At 29.2% G+C, this 16291-nt stretch overlaps 1 protein-coding gene across 1 annotated transcript; it reads right to left on the bottom strand.

Annotated features, from left to right (window-relative positions):
* Positions 1 to 401: 401 nt before the first annotated feature.
* Positions 402 to 9815, bottom strand: LOC145249377 (protein Star-like). Its single transcript, XM_080110942.1, has 2 exons — positions 9625 to 9815; positions 402 to 927 (listed from the first exon to the last, which is right to left on the bottom strand). Exons 1-2 carry the CDS (start codon positions 9787 to 9789, stop codon positions 550 to 552), a joined length of 543 nt encoding a protein of 180 aa, XP_079967068.1. The 5' UTR covers positions 9790 to 9815; the 3' UTR covers positions 402 to 549.
* Positions 9816 to 16291: the final 6476 nt, after the last annotated feature.

The following is a 16291-nucleotide window of genomic DNA, read 5'->3' on the forward strand; positions in this document are numbered from 1 at the left end:
AGAAAGAAATGGTTTGAAAGACATCAAATTTTCCAATTTCCAAGAAAGTTTGAAGAGTTCAAATTCAGTGATTAATTGTGCTCCAAATATAAATTTGGTATCATTCTTTGTTTTTCAAAGATATAGGTACCTACATAGATTTTAGATATAATAAAAATAAAAATATAACCAATAATAAATCACCAAAAGCATAAAAAATATTTGTATGCATATCCAAGATGGCTTCTTCAGTTGGTCGTCCCGTATTTACAACTGGAGAAGTACATGGTTTAAAAATGAAAGTTACTGGGTTTTAATCCATAAACACTTAAACAATAACTGATGAACAGTTTAACAGGATGCAAGAATAAATAAATAAATAAAACAAAAAATTCTGATAAATACATTTACCTACTCAGCAATTATAAGTTTTTGGAAAATAAATTTTAATACAAAGAATATCAAATATTTACATTAAACAATTTAAAAAAATAAAATTATATCCTCATTATACATCCAAAATATTTTTTATAATTTTAATCCACAAATTCATTTTGGAAAAGAAAAATATCATTTCATATCTATCTTTTGCACCATTATATCCCAAGCAACAACTTTTTCACCTGGTAAATATACAATTTCTTTGTAGCCTTTTGATGCTAGAAATTTCTTAAGAGCTTTTTTGCCAGGCCCATGAAGGATTTCAACACTCATAACTTTGATGTCGACTTTATCAAATGGAATTGTTTTTAAAACATCAAGTTCGTGTCCCTCGACATCTAAGCTAAAATAGTCGACCGTCGTCCGATTCATGGCTAACAACATGGAATATAAAGGAAAACACTGAGTCCAAGCAAGATGCACTTTCCGATGATTTTCCTTGGCCCATTTAAAGTCTTTCTTGCTTTCAAATACTCGGCCCATGTTGGTATCCAAGTTAAATTTGACCTGAAGAAAAACAAAAAACACTAAATGAAATAAATAATTTGCAAAGATCAACTGTAAAAAATATATAGTTAAGTTAGTTGTACTTTCAAAGTCAGACCCAGAGAGCAATCTGCCTGATATTTGATTCGGACTAAACTAATTCATGTTTATTTGTTTTTTCCTGATAATACTTCAACTGGACAGAAGTAATGTTAAAGTGAATACATTTTCTCTTACTGAAGTAAACAGAAGCGTAAGCTTTTAATCGTTTCATAAACATTTTGCAATTTTGTCATTTTGTCTGCATACTTCAGCTAGCTGATAACCAATTACATGTGTTTAAAATAAACCTTAAATATTTTTGTTTAACCTAATAGTAGATAATAAACCAATTCTTTCTAATTTCCACAAGTTGTTTCCATTAGATGCTAAAAAGGGTCAATTATTTTGCATGGAATATTTTTAAGTAAATAAGAGGTTTTTGATACACTTAAATATGATCATTTTCATGGCCACCATCTTGAAATACATAAATTTTCATGTGTCTATCTTCACTCAATTAATAAAAACAAACTTTATTTAACAATTAGAAAACGATTCTTTCCAAGATGCTTTGTGGGAGGAATTTCACAATAATAATATAAATATTTTCCATTCTCTCAACGAGTAATCCTTCATTAGAATTTTAGTGATACACATGTTTTGCTATAAACAAAATACTGCTACAAATATGTTTGTGTGAAATATTTAAAAATAATGATATTAATAAACTATCAATTCTTTAAAACAACAAAAAACTGAAGAAATCATGGAAAACTAATTTACTACAAGAATAAGAGTTATCCATCTTGTGTTAGATTATGCCGGGCCGACACCAGGTTGACTTGCTGATAGTCGATTTAGGAAAATCGTTTACATCAGAAGCCACATTAGAAGTTGATTTGACTAACTTTTTATTTACCGTGCATTCTATAGTTTTGTATAAGCAACTGGTTAGTGCTATTGGATGATATTGGTTGAATAGTTTTTTTTTCCTGGTTTATGTATGTGAATGATGGTGCTTTTCATGATTGCAGATGTGATTGGAATTGGTGTTTAATGGTTTTGGAGGTAATTGTTTGAGAAATTCATAATATTCATCCAGGTCAATTGCAGAGTTTTCTGAAAAGTTGTAACTAACTGATTTCTGTATAATTTTGTTTGTCTTTACTTCGCAATAACTTTTAGGTGTGCCCCAGGGGCTCTTTTAGGGCTAAACACTCCATTTTCGGGACTATTTTACCATATTTGTTCAAAATTTTCCCCATGGGGCATCTCTGATAAGATCTCTGATGGCTTCTCAGTCAGCCTTTTTATAATATCTCGTTGTTTTGAGGACTGGCTCTTCAGTTTTGGCTCTAGAGTTTAGGGCGATTTCAACCATTATCACTGCAAGATCAGCGTTCCCAAGTGGGCTTCAGCATTCATTATACAATCATCGGGAACTGTGGTCAAAAACAGATCCAAAAGTGATGCATATTGTTCTTCCTGGTCAGGGAAACGGGTTGGAAAAGTAACAATTTGTGATAGGGAGTGAGATATAGAGAAGCTATGAGTTGTACTGCCCGCTACATCTATGTGAGTAGAGAATCCAAGCCAGTTTTTGTGATGGACATTAAAGTCACCAAATACATGTACTTGTGCGCTAGTGTCGAGGGAGAGTGCTGTGTCTATGCTGTCAGAGACTTCGTTTATTATGGTGTAGTCTTGGGTCGAGGGAGAGCGGTAGAGAAAGTAAAAATAGCTAATGTTGTGTTGCATGATTAGTCTAAAGCACATAAAGGCTTGATCATCCGATTCTAGGTTTGTTTCTCTAGTCAAGGGAAGGGTATTACGAATGTAAACTCCAAGTTCGTGCATGTGTCTGTCAGAGTCCTTACGGCAGAGTAGGAGATATCCAGGCATGTTAAAGTAGTTAGAGGGGATGGAGGAGTGTAGGTTAGTCTCACTTAGTGCTAAGATATCCGGGGTATTTGTTAGGAGAAATGCTTCAACATCAGCTAAATTAGTTCTAAGCCCAAGGATATTTGTGAATGGAAGCCTCAAGGGAGGAGGCAAGTTGGATTTGTTTGACCCTAATCCTGGTTTAAGCTTATTTTTAGATTGTACACTCATTGAAATAGATTATTTTAAATATGAAGTCGACAGCTTGAAATATAAAAAAATCGAATTGTTAACTATGTATCGCTTAAAATGATTCGTAGTCAATAAAAAAAAAAGACGCATGGACCTTCTAACTGGTAAATATTTCAGCCATGAAATTGTTTTGATTTCAGCTTACGTATTGCTCCTATTTCTTTTCGGCCTAATTGCCATTACTCAGAAGGAAAGAAATAATATTCTGCTTATATATTTTGAATAGATTTTGAACGTCGTCACATTTAGATTTTACAACATTTACTTAGCCAGACATGAATTAAATTAAAATTCATGTCTGGCTAAGTAAATGTTGTAAAATCTAAATGTGACGACGTTCAAAATCTATTCAAAAAATATTCAAAATATATAAGCAGAATATTATTTCTTTCCTTCTCCTTAAAAAAGAATAGGAAAGTTCCTACTGGACGACCTCAAATGTAAAGTGAGCCCCCCCCCCTACAATGACCTGGGATAGAAAGAGTAGAATTCCTTAGCATGGTTTGCACGGTGGCCAAAGAATCCACACCTCGAAGATGTAATAATATGAGCAATATGTCGGCCCGGCATAATCTAACACAAGATGGATAACTCTTATTCTTGTAGTAAATTAGTTTTCCATGATTTCTTCAGTTTTTTGTTGTTTTAAAGAATTGATAGTTTATTAATATCATTATTTTTAAATATTTCACACAAACATATTTGTAGCAGTATTTTGTTTATAGCAAAACATGTGTATCACTAAAATTCTAATGAAGGATTACTCGTTGAGAGAATGGAAAATATTTATATTATTATTGTGAAATTCCTCCCACAAAGCATCTTGGAAAGAATCGTTTTCTAATTGTTAAATAAAGTTTGTTTTTATTAATTGAGTGAAGATAGACACATGAAAATTTATGTATTTCAAGATGGTGGCCATGAAAATGATCATATTTAAGTGTATCAAAAACCTCTTATTTACTTAAAAATATTCCATGCAAAATAATTGACCCTTTTTAGCATCTAATGGAAACAAATATTTTTTCTCTTCCTGTTGAACAGTGTGCAAATGAGACCACTAAATGGTTCAAAACTGCAATCGAAGCACATGTTACCATGCGGAAATTTTATAGCAAACCCCACTCTCCTCAATGGTTTACTTCGACTTGCGCAATTGCCATTGCTTAAAGGCAGCATGCATACCGCAGATTTAACCGACATAAGTCCAGTTCAAACAGACAGAAGTACATAGAAGCTAGAAGTAACGTTAAGAAAGAAATAGCGACAGCTAAGAGAGAATTTATGGAAACCACTAAAAAACGCATTGAAGCACAAAAACTAGGAACTCGTGACTTCTGGAAAATCTACAACAGTATAGTAAATAATGGGCAATCAACAATTCCCCTACTAACCAACAATCATGAGGTTCTTTGCTCAGCAACCGAAAAGGCTAACATGCTTGCCAGTCGGTTTGCCTCAAACTCCACACAGGACCCTTCCAACCACCCCCTACCTGAATTTCCTATGCGAACAGATGCCACGCTAGACGACCTGAAAATTACCCCTGCTCAGATGCCTGCTATCATAAAAAACCTAGACATTTCAAAAGCATGTGGACCCGATCTCATTCCAGCTGTGCTATTAAAAAAGTGCTCAGCCGAAGTAGCTCCAGTTCTCTCCAAACTCTACAACAAATGCCTTAATGAATCTTGCTTTCCGGGCTGTTGGAAAACTGCTTCTGTGGTACCAGTATTCAAGAATTCTGGAGAAAGAACTGACCCATTAAATTATCGCCCCATTAGCCTCCTCCCACTTTTCGCCAAAATATTTGAGACCTTAATTAACCATGCTCTAGTCCATCACCTTACAGATGCTAAACTTCTGACTGACAAACAATATGGATTTAGACAAGCCTGTTCCACAGCAGACATTCTAACTGTAATCTCTGAACGTATATACACTGGACAAAGCGGGGGAGAGCAGAGCGGTAGCTCTAGATATATCTAAGGCTTTTGACAGGGTATGGCATGAGGGTCTCCTCAAGACAATTAGATTGTACGGTATCACTGGTAGAATACTTAATATAATTAAATCCTTCTTAGATAAAAGAAAAATCCAGGTTGTCTTCAACGGTTGTACATCCAAACAATATGATATAAATGCGGGAGTGTCCCAGGGGTCTATCCTTGGATCTCTACTGTTTCTGATATTCATAAATGACCTCCCTGACAAAATTTCCTCTGAGATGGGTATATATGCTGATGACACCACACTCTGTTATAAACAGGAATGACAGGAAAACAAATGGACACATATCTAAAGAAATGGCAAAAACACTAGAGGATGACCTCCGATCTGTAGTGGAATGGGGACAAAAATGGATGGTCACGTTCAATGCCGCCAAGACTAAACTAGTTTCATTCAATAATTACAAGAAACCTTCTCTACCCCCTATAGCAATGGCCAACGACTCTTTATCTGAGAGTACGTCTTTCAAGCTCCTTGGTCTAACATTCACAGGAAACATGAGTTGGAACAATTACATCGAGGGCATTATCAGGGCCACTGCAAGGAAGGTGGGCTCTCTCTACCGTGCTAGAAAACTACTAACACCCGAAAGTATCCTGTACCTCTATAAGGCAACCATTCGCCCATGTATGGAGTATTGCTGTCATATTTGGGCTGATGCATCTGCTATTAGTCTCTCGCTCCTTGACAAAGTTCAAAACAGAGTCGCAAATCTGATAGGCCCTAAACTGGCATCTAAGCTTCAGCCTCTGTCCCATCGACGAAACGTTGCATCCCTCTGCCTGTTTTACAAGTATTTTAATGGTGAATGCTCTGACGAACTGCAAGCACTTGTGCCCCCACGACGTGAACACCCTCGACAAACCCGACAGGCTGCAAAATCCCACCCCCACACTGTAGAGATCCCTAGATGTAAAAGATCTTTCTACTCCAGTAGTTTCTTCCCCAGAACCGCTAGACTTTGGAATTCCATTCCAGGTCCCTGCTTCCCCAACTGTACTGACATGCAGAAGTTCAAGTGCAACGTGAACAAACATCTTGCTGCCCAATCCCTACATAGTACCCCAGTAGTTGTTGCCCCTGATAGTAGCCCCCTACACCAAAGTGGCAATGTGCCTTGTTTGGGGGGAAAATGTAATAAAATAAATAAATAAATAAACCCTTTAAAATATTCCAAAGAAACTGAAATTTGGGGAATATTTATCAATTACTTTCTAATACCTACTGTTAAAACTTCAAAAAGATAGATGGTATCTGAATTTTCACCAAGGATTCCACACCCTTTGTATAACACAAAATATAGCACACATTACCGACCCTTGCACCCAGCAGCTGTGTTCCAAAATTTATAATTATCAATTAATTAGTTTAAGGGTAAATCCTGTACATACAAATCTATAAAATAACTTTCTATAGAAGATCTCAATTATAAAAACTAATTCATGGAAGTTGTATTGAATCGTTTGCACCAGTAACTCAGCATGAGAATTGAATTAGACTATAAGAAAATCTGGATGTTTAATAAAATGTGACTAAACCAAGAAAAGATCTCAATTATAAAAACTAATTCATGGAAGTTGTATTGAATCGTTTGCACCAGTAACTCAGCATGAGAATTGAATTAGACTATAAGAAAATCTGGATGTTTAATAAAATGTGACTAAACCAAGAAAAGATCTCAATTATAAAAACTAATTCATGGAAGTTGTATTGAATCGTTTGCACCAGTAACTCAGCATGAGAATTGAATTAGACTATAAGAAAATCTGGATGTTTAATAAAATGTGACTAAACCAAGAAAAGATCTCAATTATAAAAACTAATTCATGGAAGTTGTATTGAATCGTTTGCACCAGTAACTCAGCATGAGAATTGAATTAGACTATAAGAAAATCTGGATGTTTAATAAAATGTGACTAAACCAAGAAAAGATCTCAATTATAAAAACTAATTCATGGAAGTTGTATTGAATCGTTTGCACCAGTAACTCAGCATGAGAATTGAATTAGACTATAAGAAAATCTGGATGTTTAATAAAATGTGACTAAACCAAGAAAAGATCTCAATTATAAAAACTAATTCATGGAAGTTGTATTGAATCGTTTGCACCAGTAACTCAGCATGAGAATTGAATTAGACTATAAGAAAATCTGGATGTTTAATAAAATGTGACTAAACCAAGAAAAGATCTCAATTATAAAAACTAATTCATGGAAGTTGTATTGAATCGTTTGCACCAGTAACTCAGCATGAGAATTGAATTAGACTATAAGAAAATCTGGATGTTTAATAAAATGTGACTAAACCAAGAAAAGATCTCAATTATAAAAACTAATTCATGGAAGTTGTATTGAATCGTTTGCACCAGTAACTCAGCATGAGAATTGAATTAGACTATAAGAAAATCTGGATGTTTAATAAAATGTGACTAAACCAAGAAAAGATCTCAATTATAAAAACTAATTCATGGAAGTTGTATTGAATCGTTTGCACCAGTAACTCAGCATGAGAATTGAATTAGACTATAAGAAAATCTGGATGTTTAATAAAATGTGACTAAACCAAGAAAAGATCTCAATTATAAAAACTAATTCATGGAAGTTGTATTGAATCGTTTGCACCAGTAACTCAGCATGAGAATTGAATTAGACTATAAGAAAATCTGGATGTTTAATAAAATGTGACTAAACCAAGAAAAGATCTCAATTATAAAAACTAATTCATGGAAGTTGTATTGAATCGTTTGCACCAGTAACTCAGCATGAGAATTGAATTAGACTATAAGAAAATCTGGATGTTTAATAAAATGTGACTAAACCAAGAAAAGATCTCAATTATAAAAACTAATTCATGGAATTTCTAAATATCATCATCTCAGCATGGAAGTGTCACAGATTTTTTTTGACTCTCTCACGCCCTCTTACACTATCCTTGGTAGGTCTTCAAAAATCGCAGTGTGAGTCTTTTGATAATTCTTTTATGTAGGTTTTGTGTGGTCTCCCCATTGACCCACATTCATGTTTTTGGCATCTTCAAAAGAACTTTCCTGACAATTTTATCCTTGGTCCGCCAGCAAATCTGGTTCCTTCTCTCTTTGATCGGAAATTCATAGAGTTGATACCTTCAGGAGATTTTCAAAGCAGAACGAGTGTTGTTCAAATGTTGAAACGTTAAATCGACATTTTTATTTTGTTTTGTTTTTTGTAGAAAATATGTATTTTTTTTATTTGTGAGTGATGGGTGTCTTTTTTCTGTTTATTTTTCTAACATTTGTTTATAATTTGTAAATATTCTTAAATTTTTTTTTTCTGTACTTTCACCTACTAATTTACGGTTTTCATAAAAATTATTCATCTTTTCTTTTAAAGAAAAAACTTCTGTTTACAAAAACGGTACTTATGCACTTATTGAATCGCGCTATTTTTAAATAGTATTTTTAAGTTAAATCAAAGTTTTACAATATCTTGTTTTTATTAAATTGTTAGGTGAAAGTACAAAATAGTTACAAAACACCCTCCTCTCTCCATGGTAAGAATAGCTTTCAAAATAACGTTATTATTTCAGCACAGTTCAATAAGTGCACAAGTACCACAAAAAAACGTTTACTGACAATTTACTTTAAAAAAAATGTAACCTTTCTTTTAAAAATAACTGTATTTTCACCGGACAACTCAGGTTAACAAACATTCATCTTTTCTTAAAAAAAAATCAACTTCCGTTGTAAAAAATTACAAAAAATAAATAAAAATAAATAAACAATACAAAATGCAACTTTTCTTGAAAAAAAATATAAAAGAATATATTCAGTAAATTTACATTAGTTTTTTGTTATTTTTTTTATTATTTATTATATTTCTATTTTTTCCCGTTTGTTTGGTCTGAAATTCATCCACGTCTGTTACTTTGCTCGGCTTAATCCGGTGACCGAACCATGATTGATGGAAAAATCAAGAGGATCCGGGTCAAATTCTGCAAGAGTATCGATAATTTTCATGAGCTAAGCTCATAAGATAAAAAAAAACAAACAAAAAAAAAAACATATTTTGATGTACACAGTCAATTTTCTTCTCCAAACCTTTGGTAAAATTTCAGGCAACACTTTCATATACTAGAATTGATATAACAATTGTATCGGTGAGAGAAAGAAAGAGAGAAAGAGGGAGAGAAAGAGGGAGAGAAAGAGAAAGAGAAAGAGGGAGAGAAAGAGGGAGAGAAAGAGGGAGAGAAAGAGAAAGAGAGAGAGAGAAAGAGAAAGAGGGAGAGAAAGAGGGAGAGAAAGAGAGAGAGAAAGAAGTTTCTTTATATCTGATCATGTTCATCATGTTTAGCTCAGGAAAATTCTTTCTTTCACATCTTTAACTTTTTAGACTGTTGAACTTTAAAAGGATACTTTAAAAAAGGTTTTTAGTTTTACTTTGAAAATCAGTTTCATATTAAGTTTAGCAACAACATCTCATTCATGATGCACAACATGAGAAAGAGAAAGAGAGTATGTATATGTGTGTGTGTGTTTTATCTTAAAAAGTGTCTTACTCTTTCTGGATAGGGTCTGATACTTGCACATGCATGTATGGCATGGGATTTCCTATTCCGGGCTTTCAGTTGATGATAGTTTAAAATGTTGGCTTCAACTAAAAGACCGTTCCAACCACGATCGCGTTCGAAGAACAAAGAGTTTGAACGACCTTCGCCATCCATGGCTCCACATTCGATAAAAAATCCATTTTTCTAGAATTGAGAAGAAAAGAAAGACAAAAAGTTAAGAGAAATGATAAAGATACATTTAAAAATGTATTAAACATTCAACATAGCGAACGAGTTTTAGGAAGCCATAATAGAGCATATCTTTAGTCTAGCATTTGCAATTTGTGCATGCTAATCTATTAAAGGAGAGATGTCTGTATGTGCATGTGTGTGTGTGTGTGTGTGTGTGTGTGTGTTTGCTAAAACTTTTGTCATCCGCATCATGCAGGCACCAACTAGTCATCATTAGAAAGATCGATATCTTGGACAAGTAATATCGAAAGATTAGAAAAAATAATCTATTATTTCATGTTGAAATTCCGTTTTGTTACAAGCATGGGTCTCTTTCTAAATGATTTCAACAACTGCACATGCGTCAACGATTGTTCTGTATATTAGTTTAAATACAAAAATTTGCAATGTAAGCACTATAGCCCAGTGGATTAGGTTGTCTCGTAATCATTAGTTTGGAGGTTCGCACATACCTATCCGTGGTAGCTTTTTTTTTTCCATTTAAACCGGGTTGTTTGTAATTTCGGTATCTAATTATATTAAAACAGAATCAATTTCCTTATTTCGATTTTTTATCAGTAGTTTAAATCAACTGAGGGTTAAATTTTTATTTGAAAGAAACAAAAATTCCAATCTATTTATAGTTCTTTAATTAAAACAAAAAAAGAAAAAACAAACTTCCTTTCATTTTCAGTTTTTTAACAGTTTAAAACTTCTTTAATTCAAACGATAATTTCGGATGCAAAAATCGACGCCAAAAATTTTAATAAAAAAAAAACAAAAAAAAAATGGCGAATTGCAGAGTGAAATGTTTTGAGGACTTTTTAATCAAACTAAGTTTATAAGGTTAATGCCGCACATGCGCAATCATTGATGATACCTTCTTTCGTTTTAAATAACTATAATTTGCCACCTCATAGCAACTGTGTTATAATGTTGGGGGATCCCGTTTGGCGGGAACACAGACATAGATGTTAACAATAGATCGGTCGCCAGTCCTCCTTTTCTCTGTGTTCCCCCTTTTTTCTGTCTCTCCTCCGCCTACTAGTTTTCCTTCTCTTCTTAGCTCCCTGCTTTCTCTATCTCATTTTTTTAATTTTTCTTCCTCCCTAAATTATACCTCCTCCCTAAATTATACCTCAATTCTTTCTCTCCGATTTTTAATAAATACAAAACCGGTTTTATCCTTTCTTCAATTATTCTCGTCTTCTACACCGAAGGAATTTTGTTAAGATATTAGATATGCACCATTGCACCAATAACGTGTTTTGTGTTTACATGTGAGAACTGGAACCTTTAAATATTATTTATAAGCAGTGACCCAAAATTTACTCCTATTTTCGCTTGGTCAACTACTGAAATTGTACTTTACCTGCAGTAGTCGGAATGTTAAGAATAAAGAAACCTTCTCAAGATAGAAATGAAAACATCGTGTATATATATATATATATATATATATATATATATATATATATATATATATATATATATATATATATATATATAAATTTAAAGGAGATTAGAATAATAGTCTAAAGAGCTAAGTGTATTTTAATGTAATAGTGAAATTACTAGTTTAATTAAAATACAGGAAATGCTCGTTGTAATTTAGATATATAATAAGCTCGATAGTTAAATGTCCTAGAGCTAATTCAATATTAAGTAATGTGATTTATAATTTAAAAGTTTTAAAATTTTTAAAATTTAAAAATCAAAATTTAATTAAATTAAAAATCAGTTTCATAAGAAGGAACAACAACAAAGTCAATTATCTGTACGATCGTTTCAGAAATCCGTGCTTTTTATTTGTGGTATACATGAAGTCAACGTAGTGAAACAATTTACTGCACGAGCGTCGCCCTTTTAAAATTCATCATTCAATAAAATAAAAAGCTATAGCAAACATCTAAATGACTACTTTAAATACAGTTCCTGATTTCAAAAAAAGAAAAACCAAAAGGTAATTATATATCTATATATTTTTAAATCAAATTTATTATGTAAATTCAAAAATATATATATTTTTTCTACTCATTTCTATCTCTAACCTATACCAATTTCCTTATTAATTTTCTTATAAATTTTATATCCAAACCTTTTACTTCAATTTTTCAGATTCATCTGCCTTACTTTTAATGCTAGGTTTATTTTTGGTGTCTTTTCAATTCAATAGAAATCCTCCTAAATTTGCTGATGAGGAGACCGTGCTTACCAAAAAAACTATGTATAATTATTCTACGTGACTTCATGTATACCACAAATAAAAAGCACGGATTTCCGAAACGATCGTACAGATAATTGACTTTGTTGTTGTTCCTTCTTATGAAACTGATTTTTAATTTAATTAAATTTTGATTTTTAAATTTTAAAACTTTTAAAACTTTTAAATTATAAATCACATTACTTAATATATATATATATATATATATATATATATATATATATATATATATATATATATATATATATATATAATAAGATAAAAAATATAACACGGAAATTACATAATTGTCGATGCAATAATTTATTTCAACCTTATGGTATTTTCAAGCATCTAAATCAGACAATTACATTTTTGATACTGAAAAAAAAGGAAAGAAAAGATCGGGCTTCAACCCTCAAAAAACCAGAGGGGGTGGTAGTAGCAATCCACTTAATACATTTTATAGAGAGGGCGGTAGGGATTTAAAAAAAATTAAAATTAAAAATAACAAATAAAAATATTAGATTAGACACTTATAAGCGGCAGCTCGATGTAACCATAGATACACACACACACACACGCAACACATATACATAGACCTACACCCACATACACACACACACACGCCTCTAAAATGTACGTTCTTACACGTAAATGCCTTGACACGCGTTTACTAACCTAGGAAGAAAGGGGCGAAAGTATACGGATATATAGTGAAAGAAATAGAACAGCGCGTAATGGAAAAAGAAGAAAAAAAAGGGAGGAAGAAAAAAAGAGGAGACAGTGATCAAATGTTAACTGTCATATTAGTCTAGAAACTCTGAGAGAGATAAGGGAAAGAAAATGGATGTTATACACGCGTCCTATAGTTAATTGAGTCATGGAAAGTAGGTCTATTAAAAGATAAATAAAAAATAATAAAAGTAAGAAAATAAAAATAAAAATAAAAAGAATATTATATACAAAGTTTTAAAACTATCTGTATGTTATTATGTAAAAATTAGTTAGAAATAAATATTATCTTATAATTCATTTAAATATTGTATTTGTAATATAATACTATGAATTTAAAAAATTGAGTCTTATGTATTTAATATTTTATATATTTTCATGTACATAATTTTATTGGTGATTATAGCGGTCGTTGTAATTAATATTTCAATTCTTAATTGATTAAGAAGTGGAAAATTGTAATATTGGCCGCCCCCAATTCGATAGGACGTATCTAGTTTCGGTTAATATATACTTTTATTCACTCCGTACAACAAAAGTATTCTCATGCACACATAAAGAAATAAGTAAAATAATTATATTTTTGTGTTGATTTGTATCAAATCTAATAATATCTAGTTTTAGTATTTGGTCTTTTTGACTTAACTCAGTTTAATAACCAATGTATTATCTGCAGAGAAAAATTATTTTCTTAAGGCTATCTCATTTATTTATAAGTAATTTGGATAAAACAGGTACTTCGGCAAAAAAAACCACCTAACTTAGATTTCGGACAACAAATCATAAAGTAGTTATTATCGAGTATATACCGGGCAACACTATAATTGCCAGTGGGGTGGGGTGGGAGGGTTTATCGTAAATAATCTAGTGGTGTTAGATTCGGTGTCTTTACCATTATAGAATTCTCTGTTCGTCGGATCTAGAGTTATTGGTTATTTTAAATTTACATTTATGTCTACATCTGGCCATCAGTTCATCTCGATTGTTTAGGAGATTATTGTGTTGGTACTTCAGGATTCTTATTTTTTCCTCGAGGCATAAACTGCATCTCTGCCTAAAGCCGTTTGGAACATCCGAATGACACAGGATTGACCATGAAATCACTGGGGATCGATTCTCATTTTTTAATAACCACCATTGTTTAGCTAACTCGGTTTTATTCTTAAGTTTTGGGTTATTGAAAGAATGTTTGTGGTCATAAAAAAATTGTTTCCAGCTTCCGGCGGAGATACCGAAGTAAACTTTTTTGTCCCTGTTATTATCTTCTGGGTGGATCGTGGCCTTATAAACCACGCACTCAACTTTACAATTACCGTCCAGTGGGCAGCTATTTTCACTTGAAATATATGAATTATTACATCGACAATTATGTAATTTCCGTGTAATATTTTTTTATCTTATTGCTCTGTTTACCACATTGAGCTATCATACCCGGATTTCCTGTGGAATTATTCAATTATAACACTATATATATATATATATATATATATATATATATATATATATATATATATGAAATATATATATATATATATATGAAATATATATATATATATATATGAAATATATATATATATATATATATATATGAAATATATATATATATATATATGAAATATATATATATATATATATGAAATATATATATATATATATATGAAATATATATATATATATATATATATATGAAATATATATATATGAAATATATATATATGAAATATATATATATGAAATATATATATATGAAATATATATATATGAAACATATATATATGAAATATATATATATGATATATATACTTATGAAATATATATATATGAAATATATATATATGAAATATATATATATGAAATATATATATATATATATACATATGAAATATATATATATGAAATATATATGAAATATATCTATGAAATATATATATATGAAATATATTAATATGAAATATATATATATGAAATATATATATATGAAATATATATATATGAAATATATATATATGAAATATATATATATGAAATATATATATACGAAATATATATATGAAATATATATAAATATATGAAATATAGATATATATATATATATGAAATATATATATATGAAATATATATATATGAAATATATATATATATATGAAATATATATATATGAAATATATATATATGAAATATATATATATGAAATATATATATATGAAATATATATATATGAAATATATATATATATGAAATATATATATATGAAATATATATATGAAATATATATATACGAAATATACATATGAAATATATATATATGAAATATATATATATGAAATATATATATACGAAATATATATATGAAATATATATATATATGATATATATATATATGAAATATATATATATATGAAATATAGATATATATATATGAAATATATATATATATGAAATATATATATATATGAAATATATATATAATGAAGTATATATATAATGAAATATATATATAATGAACTATATATATATAAAATGAAATATATATATAAAATGAAATATATATATAATGAAATATATATATAATGAAATATACATATATATAATGACATATATATATAATGAAATATATATATATATATAAAATAAAATATGTATATATATATAAAATGATACATATATAGATATAAAATGAAACATATATAGATATAAAATGCAATATATATAGATATGAAATGCAATATATATAGATATAAAATGAAATATATATAGATAGAACATGAAATATATAGATATGAAATGAAATATATATAGATATAAAATTAAATATACATAGATATAAAATTAAATATATATAGATATAAAATGCAATATATATAGATATGAAATGCAATATATATAGATATAAAATGAAATATATATAGATATGAAATAAAATATATATAGATATAAAATTATATATAGATATGAAATGAAATATATATAGATATGAAATGAAACATATATAGTTATGAAATGAAACATATATAGATATAAAATGCAATATATATAGATATAAAATGAAATATATATAGATATGAAATGAAATATACATAGATATAAAATTAAATATATATAGATAAAAAATGAAATATATATAGATATAACATGAAATATTTAGAAATAAACTGTAACATATATAGATATATGAAATATATAAATATATATATATATAAAAAAATATATATATAAATATATATATATATATATAAATATATATACAAATAAATAAATATATATACAAATATATATATATATATATAAAAATATATATACAAATATATATAAATATATATATATAAAAGTATATATATAAATATATATATATATAAATATATATATATAAAAATATATATATAAATATATATATAAATATATATATATAAACATATATATACAAAAATGTATATATAAATATATATATATATAAATATATATATATAAATATATATATATATATAAATACATATATATATATATATAACA

The sequence above is a fragment of the Euprymna scolopes genome, chromosome 28 (assembly GCF_053919585.1).
Source record: "Euprymna scolopes isolate OS-2025 chromosome 28, ASM5391958v1, whole genome shotgun sequence".
NCBI classification, from domain to species: Eukaryota; Metazoa; Mollusca; class Cephalopoda; order Sepiida; family Sepiolidae; genus Euprymna; species Euprymna scolopes.

Excerpts from the sequence above, each read along its gene's own strand:
- LOC145249377 (XM_080110942.1), bottom strand. The coding sequence starts at position 9,789 with ATGGATGGCGAAGGTCGTTCAAACTCTTTGTTCTTCGAACGCGATCGT. Across the intron at positions 928-9,624 it reads TCAGACCCTATCCAGAAAGA|GTCAAATTTAACTTGGATAC; the intron begins GTAAGACACTTT and ends GTTTTTCTTCAG.